Source organism: the organism of the source record quoted next, unplaced genomic scaffold (assembly GCF_019419815.1).
Source record: "Pyrus x bretschneideri cultivar Hongxiangsu unplaced genomic scaffold, Pyrus_bretschneideri_v1 Contig32, whole genome shotgun sequence".
In the NCBI taxonomy this organism is placed as follows: domain Eukaryota; kingdom Viridiplantae; phylum Streptophyta; class Magnoliopsida; order Rosales; family Rosaceae; genus Pyrus; species Pyrus x bretschneideri.
Window position 1 is genome coordinate 3,147,570 of NW_025999635.1, and position 22,157 is coordinate 3,169,726.

General features: G+C 37.9%; 4 protein-coding genes across 5 annotated transcripts; 3 read left to right on the forward strand and 1 right to left on the reverse strand.

Moving 5' to 3' along the window:
• Positions 1 to 6,683: 6,683 nt before the first annotated feature.
• Positions 6,684 to 8,127, forward strand: LOC103937003 (pentatricopeptide repeat-containing protein At3g56030, mitochondrial-like). The gene has a single exon (XM_009346911.3). The coding sequence runs from the start codon at positions 6,979 to 6,981 to the stop codon at positions 7,975 to 7,977; it is 999 nt and encodes a 332-aa protein (XP_009345186.2). The 5' UTR covers positions 6,684 to 6,978; the 3' UTR covers positions 7,978 to 8,127.
• An 800-nt stretch (positions 8,128 to 8,927) lies between these two features.
• LOC103937022 (trihelix transcription factor ASIL2) lies at positions 8,928 to 10,328 on the forward strand. 2 transcript variants are annotated; one of them, XM_048590387.1, is made up of 2 exons: positions 8,928 to 9,859; positions 9,953 to 10,328. In XM_048590387.1, exons 1-2 carry the CDS (start codon positions 9,175 to 9,177, stop codon positions 10,009 to 10,011), a joined length of 744 nt encoding a protein of 247 aa, XP_048446344.1. In that variant the 5' UTR covers positions 8,928 to 9,174; the 3' UTR covers positions 10,012 to 10,328. The 2 variants fall into 2 exon arrangements, with proteins under 2 accessions (XP_048446344.1, XP_009345206.1); XM_009346931.3 differs by having other exon boundaries at positions 8,936 to 9,859; positions 10,122 to 10,328.
• Positions 10,329 to 10,423: 95 nt separating this feature from the next.
• Positions 10,424 to 11,118, reverse strand: LOC103937010 (LOB domain-containing protein 21-like). Its single transcript, XM_009346922.3, has one exon. It carries the CDS (start codon positions 10,958 to 10,960, stop codon positions 10,427 to 10,429), a length of 534 nt encoding a protein of 177 aa, XP_009345197.2. The 5' UTR covers positions 10,961 to 11,118; the 3' UTR covers positions 10,424 to 10,426.
• Positions 11,119 to 19,711: 8,593 nt separating this feature from the next.
• On the forward strand, positions 19,712 to 22,154 carry LOC103937033 (U-box domain-containing protein 1-like). The gene is given in 2 exon segments (XM_009346942.3): positions 19,712 to 21,744; positions 21,746 to 22,154. Coding segments are annotated over 2 exon segments (2,073 nt in total). The 5' UTR covers positions 19,712 to 19,983; the 3' UTR covers positions 22,058 to 22,154.
• Positions 22,155 to 22,157: the final 3 nt, after the last annotated feature.

The window sequence follows — 22,157 nt, forward strand, 5'->3', positions numbered from 1 at the left end:
TTTGCGCAAGATTCACTGGGTGTTACTTTACGGAAAAAAATAGTATAAAAACAAAAAACTATTGTCAATTATTGCCTTCCCTCACTGATAGGTCTCTCTCCTACTGGTAGACTGATGAAAATAGATATACGAAGAAAAGAGTATTTTTCTCACCACCATTTAGTGTGATGTATGCTCATCATTCTATTTATCATCGTTATATGAGTTTGAATTTCGTGATTCGTGTAATAGATAGGTACAAATCTCAAAATTCAAACTCATCTAATAGTGATAAATAAAGTGATGAGTATACACCATAATAAATGATGATGAACAAAAATGCGCTCATATAAAAAACATTTTCCAACTAATCCCTTAATCAAATATTTAATTAGTATAATCACTTTGTCTGGTGATATTAACTATGGTTCGGTTTAGATGAATTGTGTGTACGCTTAGAAATGTAATAGTTTGTGTAATGTGTTGTTTATAATAATATTTGACTACTTAAAAGATGAGTAGAGATTCCTTTTCAAAATTGTCCTTGCCGATTTATAGAATTTTATTTTATGATCAGAACCAGTTTTATTATAAATTAGTCTATAGAGATTAGCCTGCAAAAAAATTCATTAAAAATATATGCACATAATTGGTAAAAGCATTGCAAGCCATATATGTATGTATTACAGTAAATTGACTAAATGACCTTAGTTTTAATTCAATTTTTGTAAAGATGATTTCTACAGAATTATTCACAATGTCAACCGTTCTTATCATAAGTACAAAATTTTATAATTTGAACACTAAAATTTTTTAATAGGATATCTTACTCGTTCTTGAGTATCCAACATTATTCTTATTCACTATGTATATGTTTGAATTTAGTTACAACAACCAGGTGTTTTATATAATTTTGTGGCAGGTGTAGGGAACTGATGGACGTGGAGACTAATACCTGTCTACTACTTGTCTCCGGTATCTTACTGCAAAAAGATATTGGCACAATCATACCAACATCACGTAAACCCTGCTTTGTATGGCTGGATGTCAGATAAAAACTGGCCTTTTGGGGACGTTTTGCTTTTGGAGCAGGGTCATAATTAGATGGCCATTTACAAAATTTATTTTTATTTTTCATATTTTTATTTTTATTTTTTAATTGTCGAATTAATTTATTTGAAGAAGATCGATGACGAAAAATTAACAAGTGTATGCGAAATAAAAATAAATGTATAAATAACACTTTTCTTTAGAGTATCCATCATCCACGGCCACTATGCCACATCACACTTAGAAAAATAAAGAAACCATGTGAAACAGGCAAACTTGTCAAATAGTTACAGGATTGTATTCGAATATAGACTAGTCTAGTTTTATTTTAATCTTATATGTTATAATATGAGTGAATTATTTGTTGATTAGTTATGTTATGCACATATTCTTTGTTCAATATGTAATTAGTGTTTTCGTTAAGCGTAGGGAAGCTGGTGAACGCGAAAGGGTAGGGGAAGAAAGGAGAAGAGTGCGATAAAAGAAGAAATGTGAAACTTTAACGTTTGCTAAGTTTTAGGGTTTTTCATTTGTCTTTTTTTTTTCTTCTCCCTGTTTTTTGGTTTTCTGATTCTTTTTAATTGAATAAAAATTTATATTGTTTTAAATAATGTGGCTGTCCACCTAAAATGCCACTTAAGATGGTATAACATTATGGTATAAATATAAGGTAAAAATAATATTTTCGTATTTTAAAATTGAGATTTAAGTACTATTAAATTAAATTTAGTCTAAACATTAACTTAGGAGGAGGGGAATCAGTAGGAAGAATTGTGCCCATCACTGTATCACATATAATTGACTCTTTTTACCAGATGCTGACTATTTGATCAGACACATTGCCTATTGTCTAAGCCCCATTTTTGGTCGATCGGATTGAAAATACATGTTTTCAATTTCAATAAAAAAAAAAAAATCGTAAATGCATATCAGTTTTAATTTCGGTATTTCTTACACTCATACCGAATTCGGTATTCTCGGAATCGAATTATTTCGGAATTTTAAAATTATTGGAGTTGTATGACTTCATCTATACCAAGGTAAAAATAATGTCATTTCCATGGCCCTCTCTCCAATATATAATTTTTTATAGTTCTTAAATTCTCACGTTTGTATGTAATATATTCAAGTGAGTTGTAATTGAAAAATTATTTACATATTTGAGTATATTGTATTACAAACCCAAAGTCCATAAGTACATACTAAGTGTATGTAATAGAGTTATGAAAGTTTCGGAATTTCGGATCAGATTTGAAATATTAAGTACATTCCAATTCCTATCCATTTTCTTTAGATTTTTTTTTTTCGGATTTCAGAATTTTGATTTTGAATTTGAATCATGTGGAATTTTTAGATTGTTTCTGCTCAAAATTAGTTGGAATCAAATATTCCTATCCAAGTTGCACCCGCAATGCCTATAGAAAATTGCAATTTTTTTTTATTGTTACAACTCAGTGTTCAGAAACTTTTTTTTGCTATGGAAGTAGTGTTTCGAACCACACACCGATTTTCTTTCCTTTATAAACTATTTAATTTAATTGGATTAATCAGTACTACAGGTTTAGTGATATTCTTATTCACTTAGAAGTAAGAGACTTTAGGTTCGAATCTCATGGATGACAAATTCGATACCAAATTAAGTTGCCCATTGTGTAGCATAACCAAATAAAAAAAAAAAAATTGGAGTAACTATTCTATGGAAAATAAATTGAAACGAAAATGTGCCTTAAATTATTCTCTTAAAAAGCTAAACGAAGCGCAAGAGACTTTAGGTTCGAATCTCGTGGATGACAAATTCGATACCAAATAAAGTTACCCATTGTGTAGCATAACCAATTTAAAAAAAAAAAAACAAAATTGGAGTAACTATTCTATGGAAAACGAATTGAAACGAAAATGTGCCTTAAATTATTCTCTTAAAAAGCTAAACGAAGCGCCCCCACCCGAAAAATTTCTCCACTGGCTAGAGCCTAGAATCTTAGTGCATGGACGACCTTAATTATATTCAATTCAAATATATCTATGGTTTTTTTGGTAGTGCTATTCACATAGCAATTTTTATCTCTCACATATTCTTGTTAATAATATTCATTGACAGTCTTCAATTCATTCGATTCGACGGTCAAAAATGAAAAGGGGTGTCTGAGAGACAAAAATTAGTGTGTGGATAGCACCGCATTTTCTTTGTTGAGTGCATTTTTCTTACCCCTCTAAAGTGAGAGTGATACTCATTCTTCTATTGATTATCGTTACATTAGTTTAAATTTTAAAATTTATGTCTTAAATCAATTAAACAATAATTTAACGAGATCAATGAGGAAGTGAGCACCACCCCACTTGAAGGAGGAGCAAAGTGGCCCTCTTTTCTGTGTTATATCTCTTCCGACATGGGCTTTGCTTTTGAGGATGTTCTCGGTGTGATGAACCTTAAAGAAAGCACCCTAATACCTCGGGCGTTCCTTTATAAATTCCTCCCTCAGATATGGACTACATGCAATAAAAAAGGTTGATGAAGTTAGCTGTAGATTTGGTATTGATGCCAACGCATGCATCTTATGTGGAGGGTGCCCTTGGTTTTGTGCTCGTATTCGACTCTTCCTGCGATCGACCTCTCTTTTAGTTTACATTGTTCATGCAGAATATTTACTTGCTAGGATATGCATATAAAGCTGAAGACGATGTTTAACTATTCTCTCTCTTTATAAATAGTCGATAGTCTCACCTATACATAGGGCTTAACTCATCAAATATTGAACAGTGAGACTTTTTACTTTATTATATATTTAAAAGCGATTTAATAGTTGCCAATTTCAATTATAATAAAAATACGTCAAAATACAATAATCTCAATTGAGTTGACCCAAAAAAAAAAAAAAATGCAGCCATCATGTGGACACACGTATTTTTCTTTTACAATATTATAAATTAGTATGAGCAGCGTGCCTATCCAATATGCGAAAGATGCCTTAGATGTCCACAGAAAGTCATATATATTAAAATAAAACTAAATTTCAAAGCCTAGGAAACTAAGGAGAGGTAATGCATGCCTATCCCATTAATTATTAGGATTCCATATCTACAATTTGATCATGAAGAGATGGGAAGATCGGATTTTCTTGTTTAAACAAATCCATAATTTATTTCTGGATTGTTTTAGTTAACTCAATCTCATAAACAATTGGTGGAAATTCATTTAGCCATGTGGTCCATTTAATCTTGTCGAACAAAGGCATGCAATATTATCCCTAACAACGTGATTTTAACGGTATTGTTTAAGAGTTGTATTATTGTTTGTGACCGGCTCTCTGGCTTTTTTTTTTCCTGGTTCTATAAATAATATTTCCCATATCGATCCTTTGACATTAATTAAAAAAAATAAAAAATTTAACATCAAAATAAGTCCCCCGCTACCAACTTCTATATGGCCCTTAAGTAGTACTTAAGGGTACTGATTCTATCTATAATAATTATATCTGGCGTTGAGATCTTGCTTACATAAAAGAAAGGAGAGGATCGTATGGATAATGATTCTTAAACATCATAAAAAAAATTATTTCGATAAAGCACGTATGAGATTGTATATATGTTTCCATTTTTATAAGACCAAGTTTGCAATTAGAAGTGATTCGTGAAAGTTAATCTTGTTTTGTTGCAATTGCATAACTACTAGTGCAAGCTTTCATAGATAGACAAATCGTCATAGGTTTGATTTTCTCACGCTCTCTTTTATCTTCTTGCACTCTCTTTCGTGTTTTAAACCTAAAAATTAGATAAATTAATAATGAATAACCAACATAAGTAAACATAAGAGTGCATGAGAACAAAAAATGGGTGAGAAACATTCTGGGGAATTGGCCAAATCACTTTTTGTTAACCTTTCCGGGTTGGATTATATGCTTTTGCCTGGCTTTTTGGTAACTTATAGAAGGACAAACTTCTAATTTCGCCGATGGTAAGAAAACAAAAAGTATCGGGTCGGCTGTAACATTGTTAGGTGGCTGGGTGTGCAGTGGGTACAAGAAGTCATGCATGGCTTGGCTGTGCTTGATATGTTAATGACCATCAAGTCGTGACCTACCACCGACCTATTAATTTCTTCCTGAAAGATGCTCTGTGAGCTCCGTGCACTCTCTCAGACTGAAAGAGATGGGAGGATGATAGGAGAGAGAGAGAGGAATACGAACACCTTCAGTTTAACTTTTATTTAACTTATTAGGTAAAATGTAAGTGTATGGAGACCTAGTAATAGATAGTAAAGAAGTATTCTCAAAGCAACAATAACAGTTTTACAATCGAAGACGATTAGATTCTTATTTGAATGAGTGGTTCAAATTTGTAGTACCGCTACATAAACCCGAATCATTTTCAGTCATTTAATGGTTAATTACTCTTGCATTATTGAACGGGCTGAGTTTCATACTTTTATTCCCTTCTAGACAGTGAGACATACTAGTTAGGAGGCTCAAGAATAACAAAAAAAAGTGAAAAGGTTAAGTCAGAAAAATAGGCCAAAGTTTGTCCCTACGGGAAACAAAAAGATGATGCATATATATCTGATATCCTCATATTCCTCTGCAGAAAAGAGAAATAGTTTTAGACCGAGATAAGAACTCCAACGCAAGAGATCAAATTCTTTACTTTTTCTTAGCTTTGAAGGATCTGCATGCTTTATTTTCACGCGCATGCATGCAGCAATGTCGTCTCGAAGAATTTCCTAGGCATGCTTTGTCCAGTTGGTTAGTGATTTACCCTTCACTTCTTTTCATAAAAAAAAAAAAAGCCAGACCAAGACAATCTCGCTGCTTAAAGGCGATGTTATTAGCTAGCTAGCTTATCCTAAGATTCTTTTTTTTTAGGGTTTCGTCGTGATACGGAATGTTAATTTGTTCTGTTTCGATATTAACTTGCGATTTAGGGCAGGCTATCATCTTCGGCAGTACCCTAAGAACTACGACTGGAAAATTGGAAATATCTGTTGGGTCGGCATTGACGGCAAAATCTTTGTCTGTAGGCGGTGGGATATGGGTACTCTTTTGAAGTCAGTGCTTTGGTGGACTTCTGTTTTGGCACGGGAAATTGTTCAGACAGTTTAATATTGAAAATCTTAGATATCTATCACCGCTGAAAAAGTTCAATCACGACATTTTTCTAGGCTTTCGTATGACAATCTTGATCTGAGTGGTTTTAGATCGCACACATTAATTGTATGTTTGATACCGACGAGCATTTTTGTTTTGGGAATTTGATAAGGTCAGACTGTCCAAGTGCGCAATTTCAAACCATTGATGTGAGTTTCAGAATCTCTTGTACAATATAAAATCAACTATTTATCATCTACAGGTGTTCACATGGACTAATTTCGTGACATTGAAAAATCGCGAATGTTGTAATGATCAACGTTGAAAAAACGCAAATAACAAATAAATTACTAATTCAACATGTGTTCATTGTAGACATAGATGTAACCACATTAACTAGAGCATATATGCGCCTTTATGCACCCGAGTTTCAATCACATAAACTCAAGCAATACTATTTGCTTAATATTAATATGCACGTTAAGCTGAATTAATTAATATCATTCATAACTTATGCAGGCAAAACCACTTTGTTTCGAGCAAATGTGCTTCGTATACCCCGGACTTTGAATTCTGTCATCGAAGTTTAGATTAGTTAAAAGTACAATATTGGGTCATCAAAGAAAAAACATTCAGCATGTTTTTTGGTACAAAATATGTATTACTTGGGCCATAAAGACTCCTTTTATTCAATCCAATGTGCAATATCAAGCTTACAACCTAATCCAGAAGAAACCTAAAGTCCAGTCCAATAGAATTCAGCCCAAGCCCATTTCAAAATGACCACCTACCCATTTCTCAACTGGGGTTTTTGAACTTCTGATCTTCTTCATTAACCAGCTTAAACCCTAACCCCTCCAAACCGGCCACCATGTCTCTCCTCCGTCGAATCCCCCATAAACCACAAAATTCCCGATCTGTCGTCACCTTCGCCGCCCGTTTCTTCTCGATCCAAAACCCTACCCTAAGCCCTTTCCCTGACGTGCCCACCACCGCCTACTACGACAACCTGGTCATCGCCGCTGGCCACTCCAGAGACTTCGACAACCTCCACTACCTCCTCAATAAGCGCGTCAAGGACCACTGCTTCAACACCACCAACACCTTCAGGTTCCTTACCAACACCGACTCCTCCCTCTCCGTACTCGACGACCTCACCAAAACCCTAGCGCGTCTCGACCGGGGGTTCACCCGCAAAAGCGCGTATGACTCGCTCATCGCGCGTCTCTGTAAGATCGAGAGGGTCGATGAGGCGCTGCGCGTGGTGGATTTTATGGCGCTTGGCGATTACGGCCTCAACGCCTGCACCTTTCACCCGATTCTCAATGTGGTTACCCGGAAGAAGAGGATGGACGACGCGTGGGGCGTGGTGGATCTGATGAGGAGAGTCGGAGCACCGCCGGATGTGCCGGCGTTTAATTATCTGATGATGGCGTACTGTTTCTCCGGAGATTTGGAAGCGACGGCCGGAGTGCTGACGAGGATGGAAGAAGAGGGGATGAGGGCGGACACGCGCACGTACGACGCGCTGGTTCTTGGCGCGTGTAAGGCAGGGAAGGTGGAGGGGGCTCTGGTGCTGATAAGGAGGATGGTGGACGATGAGGTGCCGGCGCGGCTGTCGACACACGTGTACGTCATTGATTCGCTGCTGGGAAAGGGATTTTACGCGCAGGCGGTAAAGTTTGTGAGGAGTTTTAGCGGGAGGGACACGTGGCTGGACACGGAGAGTTTTGGGAGCTTGGCCAAGAAGCTGCTTAAGTTGAGGAGGTTTAAGGAGGCTAAACTGGTTTTTGAGGAAATGAATGCGAGGGGTTTGGTGATTGGTGATAAATTGAAGGATTCTTATGAGAAGATTAAGGATTATGATTAAAATTTGATTGGGTTGGCCATACCATTTTGGGTCGTCCACTGATTGAGTAGTTGTTATCTTTGATTCTTTGGTTGTATATAAATTACTTGAAATATTGAAAGGTAGTTTGAAGTGCTTAAATAATAAACCTGATTACGTATCTTGTTTTAACGTGTTTGTGTCGTATCATTTTCCTGTTGTGTGAGATTATAAATAACTCGATGGCTCATTTGCTTATTGTTTCTAGATATAGAAAAACCCAAACTCATCTGCAAAATCTTAGCTGTATTCTACCGATATTTTTAAGTATTTTGTCAATTGAAAAAGAGTAAATTCTAGTAATGGTCCCTCAACTTTAATCAAATTAGAGTAATGGTCCATTAACCAAAAATTCATTACCATTGGTTTCTCAACTCATCAAAATGTGTAGCGACGGTTTTTTTCGTCAACTTCGTAAAATTTTTATCAAAATAAGTTATGTTGGACGGACCATTGCTACAATTAGGATCCCTTAACTCATCAAAATATGTAGTTATGGTCATTTTCATCAACTTCGTTAGAATTTTGTCAAAAGGAGTTATGTTGGAATGATCATTGCCACAATTAGGTCAAAGGTGCGGAACCATTGCTCAAATTGGGTTAAAGTTGAGGGATCAATGGTAATGAATTTTTAGTTGAAGAATCATAGCTACACGTTTTGATAAGTTGATAAACCAATGATAATGAATTTTTAGTTAAGTGACTGTTGCTCCAATTAAGTTAAAATTAAAAGACCATTACTACAATTTACTCATTGAAAAATATAAAGCATTAACAACAAATATAACATTAATAAAAAAACTCTAATTAGACATGTTTTCATTAATTTTCGTGCTTGTTCATATAGTGTTATCCTGTGCATTTGTTTTTTTTATTTTTTTTCCAAATCGTGTATTATTTTGGAAGGGTAAATGTGGTAAGTGCATTTGTAAATAGGTTTTGTTTGACAAATTTCGCAGCATTATTCTTAATTAATTTTCACAAGCACTTAAAGCGGTTTTAGTAGTCCGGCCAACGCCAATAGGGCAGCTGACGTCACTGCCGGCAGATTACACGGCCAGAATTCCATGTGCCTCTCACTCCGATCCTTTCCTTCATCTGTCTATCATTACCCTCACCGACAGCTCCCACTCCCAATCTTTCTCTCCACCACCTCGGCACCCAAACCCGTCTCTGTCCATGGACCGCCTGAACCGTACCCACGCCCCGGCTGGCCGCGACGACTGTTGGAGTGAGGACGCCACGTTGGCACTAATAACGGCCTGGGGAGACCGCTACCTCCATTTAAACCGCGGCATCCTCCGTCAGAAAGACTGGAAGGAGGTGGCCGACGCGGTTAACTCCCATCAAAACGGCGGCGCCAAGCCGTTCAAGAAGGACGTCCAGTGCAAGAACCGCATCGACACGTTGAAGAAAAAGTACAAGCTGGAAAAGTCGAAGCCCGGCCAGTCCACGTGGCCCTTCTACCGCCGCCTCCACTCCATAATCTGCTCAACCCCCTCAAACACCGCCGGTGCGACCAAATCAAACCCCCCAATCCTCGCTCTCAGTGCCAAATCCCCCGACCCGAATACGAATCCCCTCGGAGGGTCCACCGACAGCTCAATTCGCCACGACGACGGCGATGATGAGGCGGCGGTGTTTGAGGGTGGAGCGGCGTGCAGGGAATTGGCTAGGGCAATTTCGAAGTTTGGGGAAATGTACGAGAGGATTGAGAATTCGAAGCGGAAGCAGATGATGGAGCTGGAGAAACAGAGGATGGAGTTCGACAAGGAGCTCGCGTTGCAGAGGTTGAGTATGTTCATGGATGTTCAGGTGGAGCTCGGGAAGAAGATGAAGCACTCCAAGTACTCGCATTCTTCAGGTGCCGCCATTGTTCAGAACTTCAACTTCAATTTGAATTTGTTTATGGGTTTTATTTGATCATTAAGAGTTATTGCACTGTGATCGATTTCAGGGTTGGTTGATAATTTTTATTTTTGGACACATGATGGTGTTAGTCGGTTAAATTGTTAGTTGTTTGAGAGAGGTAAATTGGTGAAGATCGAATTTGCACTAGGGTCGATAACCATTTCGTTTTTCCGTTTCTTCTATTTGTGTTCTTATGACATTTTGTGTTTCAATAGGGAAGAAATCATAGAAGTTTTAAACGCACGACGCATGAGAAGGATTTGCATGTAACTGGGACGTCAAGGCGACGGTGTCTCATTCTAATTACATTATTGTAACTGAATAGTTGTTTTGCTTCATAATTATTGTACATTATGTTTCTGATTTCTGTAGTGTAATATTGTTTGTCAATAATCACATAATTCCCACTTCCCAATTGTTCATTTTTATGAGAAATTAAGTCCACACATTGCAAATTACCAACAAAGAGAGAGAAAGAGAGAGAAATTGAGAGAGAGAGAGAGAGAGAGAGATAATGAATTCAGAGTGTATATGAAGAATAGCTAAAATCACTAGTTTGTCCTTGCTGGCTGATCAATTCAGATGCATTCTGGCTGAAATTGTTACCGTTTAATCCACTCCAAGCAGGAAATCCTGAGAAAGTATCCTCATGTAACATGGGACAACAAGAAAAACATGATGACGACGATGAGGGCGAATTCTTTGGAGCATAGCAAACGAGACGAGCTCGAGCAATGGCCAGATCATGCTGTAACTGAATCATCTTCCTTTCCAACATAGCTATGGCGCCAATGCAGCCGTAAACAGGGTCTCTCAGCCTCGCCTCGGCCTCATAAGCCAGCGAATTCACCGTGTCTGCGCGCTGATCCTCGGGGACTTCAGTTAGGATCTTGCTCACATTGCTTGCTCCGAACACTTTGTGAACTTGGGCGAATTTTTTGGGCTCGTCGGAGCGGAAATAGGGTGCGAAAATGCAGGTGGGAGTGCATCTTCTCTTGAGTGATCTGCAAGCTGCGCAAGATGAGCTTGAACGGGGTTCATGACTTCCCTTCATGGATAATTAGAAAATAAAATTTAATTTCTCTAATGAATAATAGCCTTGTGCATATATAACAAAATTTTAAATGGTTAATGCGGTTATGGAATAATCAATTAAAAGTAATACCATGTTACTGATACATTTTCGATAATATCAATGTGTGTTCGCGCTTTATAAAAAATAACATCGTGCACAAAGAATGTTTGTTTTTATGATATTCAAAATCCAAGTCATGTTTTAGTTGGTTTGAGTGTCATGCAAGTTGCAAGGTTCTAAATTTACCTTTTACATTTTTTTTGGCTAAAAGTTTACCACTTCAAGGTTAGGGTATACAATAAGTCTCTTTGAGGACTTACAAAATGAGTCTTAACCTTTTTCTTTTTCGGTTTTGACAGATCGACCACCAAAAGTTAATTGTTGACAGTGAAACTCGAATCCAGGTCTTGGTTTAGCAAAGAGAACGATCATTACCAACTTAATCAAACCTTGTTGGCTCTTTACCTTTTAAATTTTCATGATTCAACATTTATTCATTTTTTGAATTAAATTATGTATTTTAACTTCTAGAAAAAGAAAAAGAAAAAGGAAAAGAGAATCCAAGATAATTGAAGATGGGCACCATCATTATGCGCCATTGGTGGGTATAATGGAAAATGACGGTTCATCAACAAATGATGGGATATATCATTTGACTCAGTGAGTTAGCAAATTTCAATACAAAAGCAGATTAATCACATATCAAGAAAGTTAAGAGTTGTTCACAAGATGGAAACTGGGAAAAGTTGCAAAAGATGATGAATTAAGTTGAAAAAAAAGAACATCACTAGAACATAAAAATTTATCATTAGCCATAAAAAATATTTAAAAATGTTGGAGCGTTAAGTAGGTTTGGTAGATGAAAAAATGTGTGTTTTTTTCTTCAAATTATGGGTGCAAAACGGTAGGGAGCAAAATTAGCTCTTCACATACTACTCATAAAAAATATAAAAAAAATTTGTTCATTCAGAGCAAGTAAATAGTATCAATTAATAAAACTTTCATATAGACAAATATACCCCTATTTTTATTTTTATTTTTTTGGTAAAAACACTTTAAGCATTATAATTTACCAAACCGTTATGGTTTTTTTTTTCAGAGTTGTTTATTCTCACAACACAATAAAAATAATTTTAATGAAAAATAAACAACACCAAACTAACCCTTAAAGATCCCTTTTGGCATAAAGCAATGCGTAGAAGAAAAGAAAAAAAACCTACAAAAAGTTGCTCAGTTTTCCTTTTGTGTACCGTTTTAGGTTCCACCCACATGTCGTCACTCTGCCTCGAATATTTTTGACAAGTGAGGAATATAATGTCACTTCAAACGTTGCGGTGGTAGAGCAAGAGTGGAAATGCAATAAAAACGACAACAATAGTCAATAGTGCTCCTCCCTCCAAGACCCCACTCTCACTTGATCAAATGCATGTCGTTTTCCCAAACACACACAAAGACAACTGCACGATGGAAAGTATCTTCACGAGTTAGTTTCGGTTCTAAACTCAACCCGACTATTGGTTAACACGCTTGTGAATGATGCGTGGGGCCGAATGTGCATACAGAAAGGAATATGGGCCGACCCAAAATTGAATGATTAGGATGGTAGATATTTTATATTTTGAGACACATCAAGGGTTCCACTTTGAAAAGAAAGAGAGATTCCACTTTGAATTTGAGGAACATAGAATTAGGGCTAAATCGGGTCGGGATCTCGAACCGAAGCTTCCATCCCAAATTTCAAACCAAAATATATTGGGATGGAATTTAAAATTCCAAAAGCGAGCCGAAAAAATGCAATTTCCGAAATTCGGGATGCCCGAAACTGTTTGGTTCGCAATCTACAGAACACAACATTTCATTTCCCAAATAATCATACAGAACACAACATTTCATTTCCTCTACTCTTCACATTTTCCCTCAGTTTCTCAGTAACCAAACAAGCAGCATTTTTCACAATCAGACAGATAGATACCGAGCTCTTTGTGTCCTATGCAAGGCAAACGGTGGAGAAGTGGCCCCACCCAAGCTTGCTCTGCACCACATAGCATCCATTCTTGAAGGAGTCCCCAATAGAGATGGTGTGGTAGCCTCCCTTCTTGTAATCCTCGGTGCCTTCATCTTCCGATGTGTCGCTGAGCTCGTCATCCGCCATTGGAATTGGGGAATTATGGTTAACTCTTCATTGAGAAAGCCCACTGAGGTGTACCGGAACAAGGACCAACAAAGAAAGTTGATTGAGAATGCGGGGGAGTGGGAGTGACCTTGGCGGAGGGGAATTGGAGCAGACGATGGCGGCACCAACGGGATGGGTGCAGGAGAGTGAGACAGAGCGACTGAGAGTATGAGAAAGAGTATGAGGAAGGGAGGAATACAAAAGACCCAACTCACATGGACGGTTGGATTAGATCTTAACCAATCCAACGGTCCATGTAATTTCAAATTATAAATTAAAAATAAATAAATATATATATAATATTCGGTTCGGTTCAGGATTACCGAACACTCTCAAAGATGTGGTCAAATTCCAAACCGAAATTTGCAAGATCAGTTTGGTTTCGAGTACCGAATTTTTTGGGAAATTCGATTCGGGTATTTTTCAATCAAATTTCGGGACGGTTCGGGATTCTAAGGAAAAAATTCCATCCCTACATAGAATTGTGTTAAGTCACGTTAGCAGATGCCCACACACGTGGTATGAACAAATTTCATTTTATTTTATTTTTTTTATTAAGAAGTGCGATTAGTTTTTAAAATTCTAAAAAAAAAAAATCAGTTATGAAAATTAGGACAATGATGAGCCGTTGTTTTTTTTTTAAATTTAAAAATAGGGAATTATATACTACTTGGTTGTGAGGTTGCTGTTAAAAACAAATTTATGTTTATGTAACTACTAAATTGTCTATATTTTTTACTTTTGTTTAACTTTGATGAGAGAGTTAAAATAGTAGTTTTGTGGAAATTTGATTGACAATCAGAATTCTATTAAAAAGTAATTTAGATAATAAATGAGCAAGGGAGGGAGTTTGAGTAAGTGGGCTTCCGAGAAGGGAGACTACCACGTGAGACTACCACAGCAGGCCCAATAACGTGTAGACTGCACGAGGACTTGGACGTCGGCCGTACTAAAATACTTATGCGGTTGCAGCATATGATGTTAAGAAATACGATTATTATTACATTAATTGTAACTAAAAGAAAATAAAATACGAGTAATGCTATCTACACATCTATTTTTTTCATTTCTCATACACTTTTTTTAAATTTTCAATCATCAAATTGATAAATTAAAGAATATCAATAGATAATAAAGGTGTATTAAAAATAAGATGGGGTTTCATTCTTTTGTTGTTTTGCAGTGGATTTATAGTCTAACGTGTATTATTATTATGTACGAGAAGTCGACTAAAAGCACATAATCCAAACAAAAAGGTTAATTCAGTGGGTAGCCAACAGCCAAGTCAAACAAGCCCTCACACAAAGAAATCAATCTAAACCAAAAATATTAAAACTATTTTGCAGTTTAATAATGATTCTTTTTTGTTTTTATTAGCCCATTACTTTGAAATATTTGTCATTTTACTTGCAATTATCAAAGTTTTTACTATTCAAAAATTATAATCAGAACCATTCGTTCTCTCTATCATCATCTAAATATCATATAAGCGAAAAAATAATTCAATCTGATGATTGTTTAATCATCTATATGTATTAAACCAATCAACACTTTTGGTAAAAAGTAGCATCCTTGTGATGAACCGTCTATTAGTTTAACACATATTGATGACTAAAAGATTTACATATTGAATAATATGATCCTTAGATGATGATAAAGAGAATTAACGTTCTGATTATGATATTCGGATGGTAATAGTTCGTCAACTATAAGTGTGGACAAGTAAGTTTCCTATCGGAGAAACACAACTATTATCCTACTATCGTTGACCCTGATTACCATGGATTTTCTTTATCAAAAAAAAAAAAAATTGCCACCATCTTCTTCATCATATATACTTAATAACATTCGTGTAATGAATTAAGATGAAACCAGAACGACTTATCTCCAAAAGATGGTAGACTTGGTTCATTGTGTAATAAATATAAATCTTCATGGTAGACTTGTTTAGACCTAGACCAACGTGTGAAACTTATAGGCAAAGCACGGTGCCGTCACCAATATTAACGATATTAACGATATTATCTCAACTTAATCACTTATCATTAGATTTTGGATTTTGTCACAAAAGATTTCAGTAATATTAAGGGTAAACTCCCATATTAATTGTATACTATTTTTTTCATATTATTGATGACACACCCCAACCGAGATCAGGGCATGCTGGTCGTCACGTGGAAATGACGTAGCCATGTGCACAGTGCGGAAGCTAAAAACAGTAATATAAAAGTACGAATAATTTAAAACTAGCATACAAATATGTGACAATACGAGTGCTAGCGTAAGTGAGACGCTGAATTCAGAGCTTAAAGCCTACAACAGTCCAAAAGAAACGATACAACAATAGTGCACCCGAAGGTGACCCTACATAGGTGAGTGTCTGTCAGAAATGCCGGGACGTCCTCTGGGAAAACCACCGAACCCGCTAAGCTACTAGAACCTGGAGGGGCGCAAAACAAAAGCGTGAGTGGGCAAAAACAAATTCTTTGAAAGCCATTTCATAAAATACATTCTAACCCCTCGCCGTAAAACCTGTATACTTCCCAGAAAAATAAACATATATACGTAGGTATAAATATGCCAAGTATGCTCAAGGGTATGCCAACATGCTCAAAGGTATGCCGTCATGCTCAAAGCCTCATAATAAGATGCAAGTGCTCAGGTATAAATCACATCAATAGCATAATAATCTGGCAGCCGGAGTCCCCTAAGTGACCTGTACGGCTGAATCTAGAGCTCAAATCTCAAACTCAATCACTAAACCTGCCCACGAGTCGGAACCACCTATAGTGGTCTGTACGACAGGCCTGGGTGTAATACATATGAACGCTCTAGTGCTACGATCACGTGAAGGCTGTGCAAATAATCGCGGGTCACCTACGAGTCGGAACCATCTACAGTGGTCTGTATGACAGGGCTGTGCACCTAACTTGGATTCCAAGCTGAGCGTATGGTGCGAGAGGTGAACGACACGTGAAGGACTGTGCCCTACTCTGGGCGGGAGCACTAACACCGGGGGTGCAGGTTATGAGCTCTCTAAGCACCTCTAATCGCTATTTAATGCAAATGTTAAACAATGCTTACCTGGCACTTACCTAGGCCGCCACAGCACCAACGTATATGTATATGACATATGAATAAATATATAAACCAACTTATATGCCACTAATCATGCATATCAACCAATAACGTAAAAGGAATGGCATGTAAAATAATAAGCATTTATATTAATTTATGGGAATTATATGTATATAGGTATATACGGAAATCAAAAGCCCACTCACTGGTATGTGGAAGGGTCGTAGCCCCCCTGCCTCGAGTGTGCACGCTCGTCCTCGGGATACGTGTCACCTATATGCGAATTAACTATAAAAACGTTAACTTTAAAGCACATAACCGTCCGTTCAAAATAACTTCTCATACATTGCTCAAAATGGACAAATGAATATACCAACGTGATATACACAACCTCAGGATCACAACCATATTTTTAAAATAATTTTTGGACCTCTCACGCGCCCCCACGCGCCAGAATAGGCACGGACCCACGCGCCCCCACGCGCGGCCATGTGCCATGCACACTGACGGTGTCAATAGACGCCGTCAGGAATATTCCGTTAAACTGACGGAATATTCCGTTAAACCTAAACTGACGCCGTTACTGCCGTTAGGAATATTCCGTTAAACTCAACAGAATATTCCTGCTTCTTCTCCGGCCTACCCTCGCCGGACTCCGGTCACTGGAAAACTGGGAAAGTTTTAAACTCGCTAATCTCCGTCGTTTTTCATCCATTTTTCGCGTATTTTACACCAAAATGAAGCCCTAAACCTAATCTACCACGTTGGACTAGTTTTAGAGCCTAAAAAACAACGGAATCAAACTTCCAAAAATATGAAAATCCGGCCAAACTTACAGTTCGTGATTCTGACGTCCAATTCCGTCCAACGATGCACTCCCAAGCTCCTTGGGACCTCACCAACACATCTACAAGCTTCAAATGTCCAAAAACTAAGTAAATTAGTGTTGCATGAACAGTACTCAAATCGGAGTTTAAGAAATCGACGTGAAAACGTCGATGTTCTTACCTGAAAATGGTACCACTGGACTCCTCACAGCCTCACAAACTTGATGGTGTACTTGGTTCCCTCGATTTGTCCAGGTTTGAGGGGTTGTGTGAGTGTCCGTACGCTTTTGTTTGAAGAAGAAGAGGAATAGAGGACTCGGGGGAGAGAGAGAGAGAGAGAGAAAATGACAGAGGGTGAGGGATAGGGACAGGGTGTGTGTGTGTGTGGTCCAACTCTGGCCAACACCACACAAAGCAACCAAAAACATAACAAAAACAAACCAGGGGTAAAATGGTAATTTCACACGTACGTTTCCGATAATTCCGGGACGGGATGTCACAATTGATGTTGGATCCTATTATCCAACAGTAAACAATGAACAATCTAGTGTTTTTTGTTTGAGAGTAAGTATTGACCATTGCTTGAAACTTAGAGGTAATTAAGTGTGTACAAATATGATGAAGGAGCAAACAAACTGCAAAAACAAGAGAAAAGTGGAGATATTATAAAGTCTACATATAACATCGACGCGAGCTATGCATTTATGTAAAATGGTCACTATATATGCACTTTTATTTTCTCTACCATACATTCATAAAATGTGCATATTTTTTACTGTCATTTAAAGTGTCAATAACAACTCCTTATTATTAAGATGAATAAGTTCATCTACCATCGTACTATTGCATGATCTTAACAGTTATTAAGACATTAAGGATAACTTATAGGGTTTAGGGTTTTTATGTTAGGTTTTCTAACTCTCTACTCAATTAACTAAGCTGAATTTAACTTGAGAATTTTTCTTTCGTGCAATATAACAATACACGAGAATTTAACCTATATCCTAGTGTATGTGTATATATCACGAAAAACTATTGTTTAACTCTTTGACAACATTAAAAACCAAAAACTCTGCTCTCCTTCTCTATCGATCCAAGGGATGGAAGGGCAGAGGCCTTTATTGTTTCTTCAATCAAGAATTTGGACCTCACAATCACTAACCAATATCTATTACTTATCTTCAGAGCAATAACGCGAGATCAATTGAAACCGCGCGCAACAAGAGATGGAATTGCCAAACTTAACCAACTCAGTTGAGAGCTCCGTGACCCGGAGTGAATTCTAGGGAAGGGCAGAACCTCACCATGCAGTAGGAAGGTGGCTATAGTGTTTCCTTTTCAATCATCTTTCTCGTCTTTTTTTTTTTTTTTTGTTCACCAAACTTTTTCTTTTCTTTCTTTCTTATATTTTCCCTCTTAAATTTGGCCTCCAAAGCCACAAGTCACATCCTTTTGTCCTTTTCAACTGTGGGCAAAATCTTTTCATGTAGTATATGTAAATTTGTAATTAATAGACACGTAATTTGCATACGTAGTAAGTTGTAATATGTGTAACTACATGTGTCTGTCTTTAGTTATATTTCGACAGAGTTTTAAAAAAGAAATAGATAAAAAAATGTTTACAGTCTTTCTCCAATATTGTATGAGGTCGAAGTGTTACCAACTGCAAGATCTAAATATCAAAAATGTCACTAATACTAATGAATATATTCACACTTTTAAACATTGTAGTTAATTAAATATAATAAGAAACGACTATAAAACTTTTGTAGTTGAACAACCGTAGTTAAAATACATATACAAAGACGGAGCTAGGATTTTTCAAAGAGATTAGGCTAATATTACTCGGGCAAAAAAGAAGGGAAAATGAAAATCGAAGACGACCAATCATTTGATCAAAAATCACCTTCGGAGCCTAAACACAACTCCTCCATTACATGTAGACTCACTCTAATAAAACCGGATTTTACCGTTATAAGTAAGACGATCTGTATTACAGAGTGCGTCAGCTCTACGTATTCAAATAGCATTACTCAACAAATAATTATAGCACTAGTATAGTCGGATCAATTTTTCTTTCCAAAAGTCTATATTTTTTGGTATGTGCCCGCCAAACACAACGTTTCCTAATAAGATATTCCATATATGGACATGAGAAACCTGCAACTTGCAGGTGCAAGGAATTGTAGTAGGTCACCGAATTCAAGCTTGAAATGGCTTCAATATCCATTCAACGTATCCAAACCATTTTTTAATGCAAATTTGGCGGGGGAAATATAAAAAAGAAGTGGAAAGGGATCTCTCCGGATCCCTTCCACAAAATCCATCAAGACCCTAAATTCGGGCTTTCGAAATTTAATCAGGTGACTACAAATAGGGATCTATTTTAAAAATTATAATAATTTTATCCTTGAATTAAATTTTAAAGATCCGGATTTGTGATTTTGGTAGACTTGGTGGAAAGGATGAGGATGCCTTTCCAAAAGAAGTAACCCTAGAAGGATGGACGTGCCTCCAAGTGGCAGCTAGCCATCAATCCCTCCCCCACCCCTCCTGTCCTTCACTTGCCATCACCTTTTCTTTTGTCCTCTAATGTCAACTTTCCGAACAGAAACAGTCAAGAGTCCATGCAATTACATTATTCGTTTCTTTCTTTACCCATCACTTCAATTTTTAACACAAGAAATTGAGAATAATACCTTGAATTTTTGTTTTTTGTTTCGAGAAATTAGAAACGTTCTTCTTGTCAAGATTTCAACAAAAAGGGTATTGAAAGAGTTTCGTTTGCTCTCTGGTCTGAACTTGAATCCTAAACCCTAAACTGCAAAGGCAAAACCGAGCATTTTCGCTCGTTGATCCATTTTCGAACGTCAATCGCAGAAAAAGTTGGTACGAGAATTGGCATAAGCATAGTGACATACGAAATGGAAGCAGCTCTTGTTCCTCCTCTAATGGTTTCCACAGGATTTTTGCCAACTGGGTCGTTGTTACAATCGTTGGTCCAAATATGCAACGAAGTTTGCTCCATGGAAAAGCTTCCGGTTCTGCAGGGCCGCAACATCTCCACCATGGTAAGGAGGATCAAGCTTCTCGCTTCTCTGTTCGAAGAGATAAAAGAGTCCGACGGGCCGCTTCCTCCCTCTTCAATCCTATGCCTCACGGAGCTTTTCTCCGTGATTCGAAGAGCCAAGTTTCTGATCCAAGATTGTAAAGACGGGAGCTCTCTGTGGGGGCTTATGCAGACGGAGTTGGTTTCGAATCAGTTTTACGGGCTGGTCAAGGAGTTGGGGAGGGCGCTTGATATTTTGCCTCTGAGCTTGCTTAACGTGACGGCAGATATCAAAGAGCAGATCGAGCTCCTCCACCGACAAGCGAAAAGAGCGGAGCTTTTTATAGATCTCAAAGAGCTGCAGAGAAGAGAAGAGCTCTTGGTTTTGATGGGAAGCAATAGCGAGAAGAACAGGAAGAACAAAGGTTTCATAGACTTGGTTAAAGTGAGAGATGTTCTGAGCAGCATTGGCCTGAGAAACACCGTGGATTACGAAGAAGAAACTTCAAAGCTCGAGGCAGAAGCTCACAAGCAAGCAGGGAGTGGAGGGCTGATTGTGGTGTCCAACATAAACAATCTTATTTCCCTTGTGTCGTACTGCAAAACCATCATTTTTATAGATGGTGAAATTGAAAAACCGTGTAAAGAGGATATGAAACTGCACTGTGTCCCCTCGGGTAGATTTTATGATCACTCTTCATCTTCTCAGTCGTTGATCCCCAATGTTCCGGATGAATTTCGCTGCCCGATTTCATTGGACTTGATTAGAGACCCCGTTATTGTAGCATCCGGGCACACTTACGATCGAAATTCGATTGCACAATGGATCAATTCGGGGCACCACACATGTCCCAAAAGCGGGCAGAAGCTGATTCACATGGCGCTTATTCCCAACTATGCACTCAGGAGTCTAATACAACAATGGTGCGAGGAGAACAACGTTCCCACAACTGAATCCTCGCAGTCTTCTTCCTCCGATTTGGCGAGGAGCAGCAGCAAAAGGGAGTTGTACGAAAATGCTGTCGATCACATCTCTGTCGTCAAAGCTGCTGTTGATGCTGTGAAATTGACAGCTGAGTTTCTGGTGGGAAAACTAGCAACTGGTTCACCTGATATCCAAAGGCAAGCGGCCTATGAGCTCCGATTACTTGCCAAAACCGGCATGAATAATAGGAGGATAATAGCAGAAGCAGGAGCTATTCCGTTTCTAGTGACGTTGCTGAGATGCCATGAACCGAGAATTCAGGAAAACGCTGTCACAGCGTTGCTCAACCTCTCCATCTACAACAACAACAAGATTCTGATCATGGCGGCTGGAGCAATTGACGAAATAGTAAACGTCTTGGAATCGGGGAACACAATGGAAGCACGAGAGAATGCAGCAGCAGCAATTTTCAGCTTGTCGATGATAGATGATTGCAAGGTAACGATTGGAAAGCGCCCCAGAGCCATTCCGGCATTGGTGGGTCTTTTGAAAGAAGGCACTCCGGCTGGTAAAAAAGATGCTGCCATAGCACTCTTCAATCTTGCACTCTACAATGCCAACAAGGTGAGTGTTGTGTTCGCCGGGGCGGTTCCTCTGCTCATCGAGCTGTTGATGGACGACAAGGCGGGAATTACAGATGATGCCTTGGCACTTGCTTGCTCAGATTTTGGGTTGCTCTGAAGGACGGGAGGAGATTGGGAAGAGCAGGATTTTAGTGCCTATTCTTATCGATCTCTTAAGATTTGGTTCTCCGAAGGGGAAGGAAAACGCGATCACTCTTCTGTTGGGGTTGTGCAAAGACGGAGGAGAGGAGGTCGCAAGACGGCTGTTGATGAACCCGCGGAGCATTCCTTCACTCCAAAGCTTGGCTGCAGACGGTTCCTTGAAAGCTCGAAGAAAAGCCGACACGCTGCTTCGATTACTGAACAGGTGCTGCTTCCAATCTCACCATCAGATTGGATGACAGTGTTAAAAGAGTGTTTTGTTAGATACAGTTCAAGTGCATATTTGTGAAAATCAAGCACATAAATGAAAGTGTTGATTAATTACTGCAAATCTTCTTC

Bases quoted from the DNA above. Each gene is read 5' to 3' on its own strand.
- LOC103937003 (XM_009346911.3), top strand. From the start codon at position 6,979: ATGTCTCTCCTCCGTCGAATCCCCCATAAACCACAAAATTCCCGATCT.
- LOC103937022 (XM_048590387.1), top strand. From the start codon at position 9,175: ATGGACCGCCTGAACCGTACCCACGCCCCGGCTGGCCGCGACGACTGT. The intron at 9,860-9,952 runs GTGCCGCCATTG...GATCGATTTCAG, and splicing joins CAAGTACTCGCATTCTTCAG to GGTTGGTTGATAATTTTTAT.
- LOC103937010 (XM_009346922.3), bottom strand. From the start codon at position 10,960: ATGAAGGGAAGTCATGAACCCCGTTCAAGCTCATCTTGCGCAGCTTGC.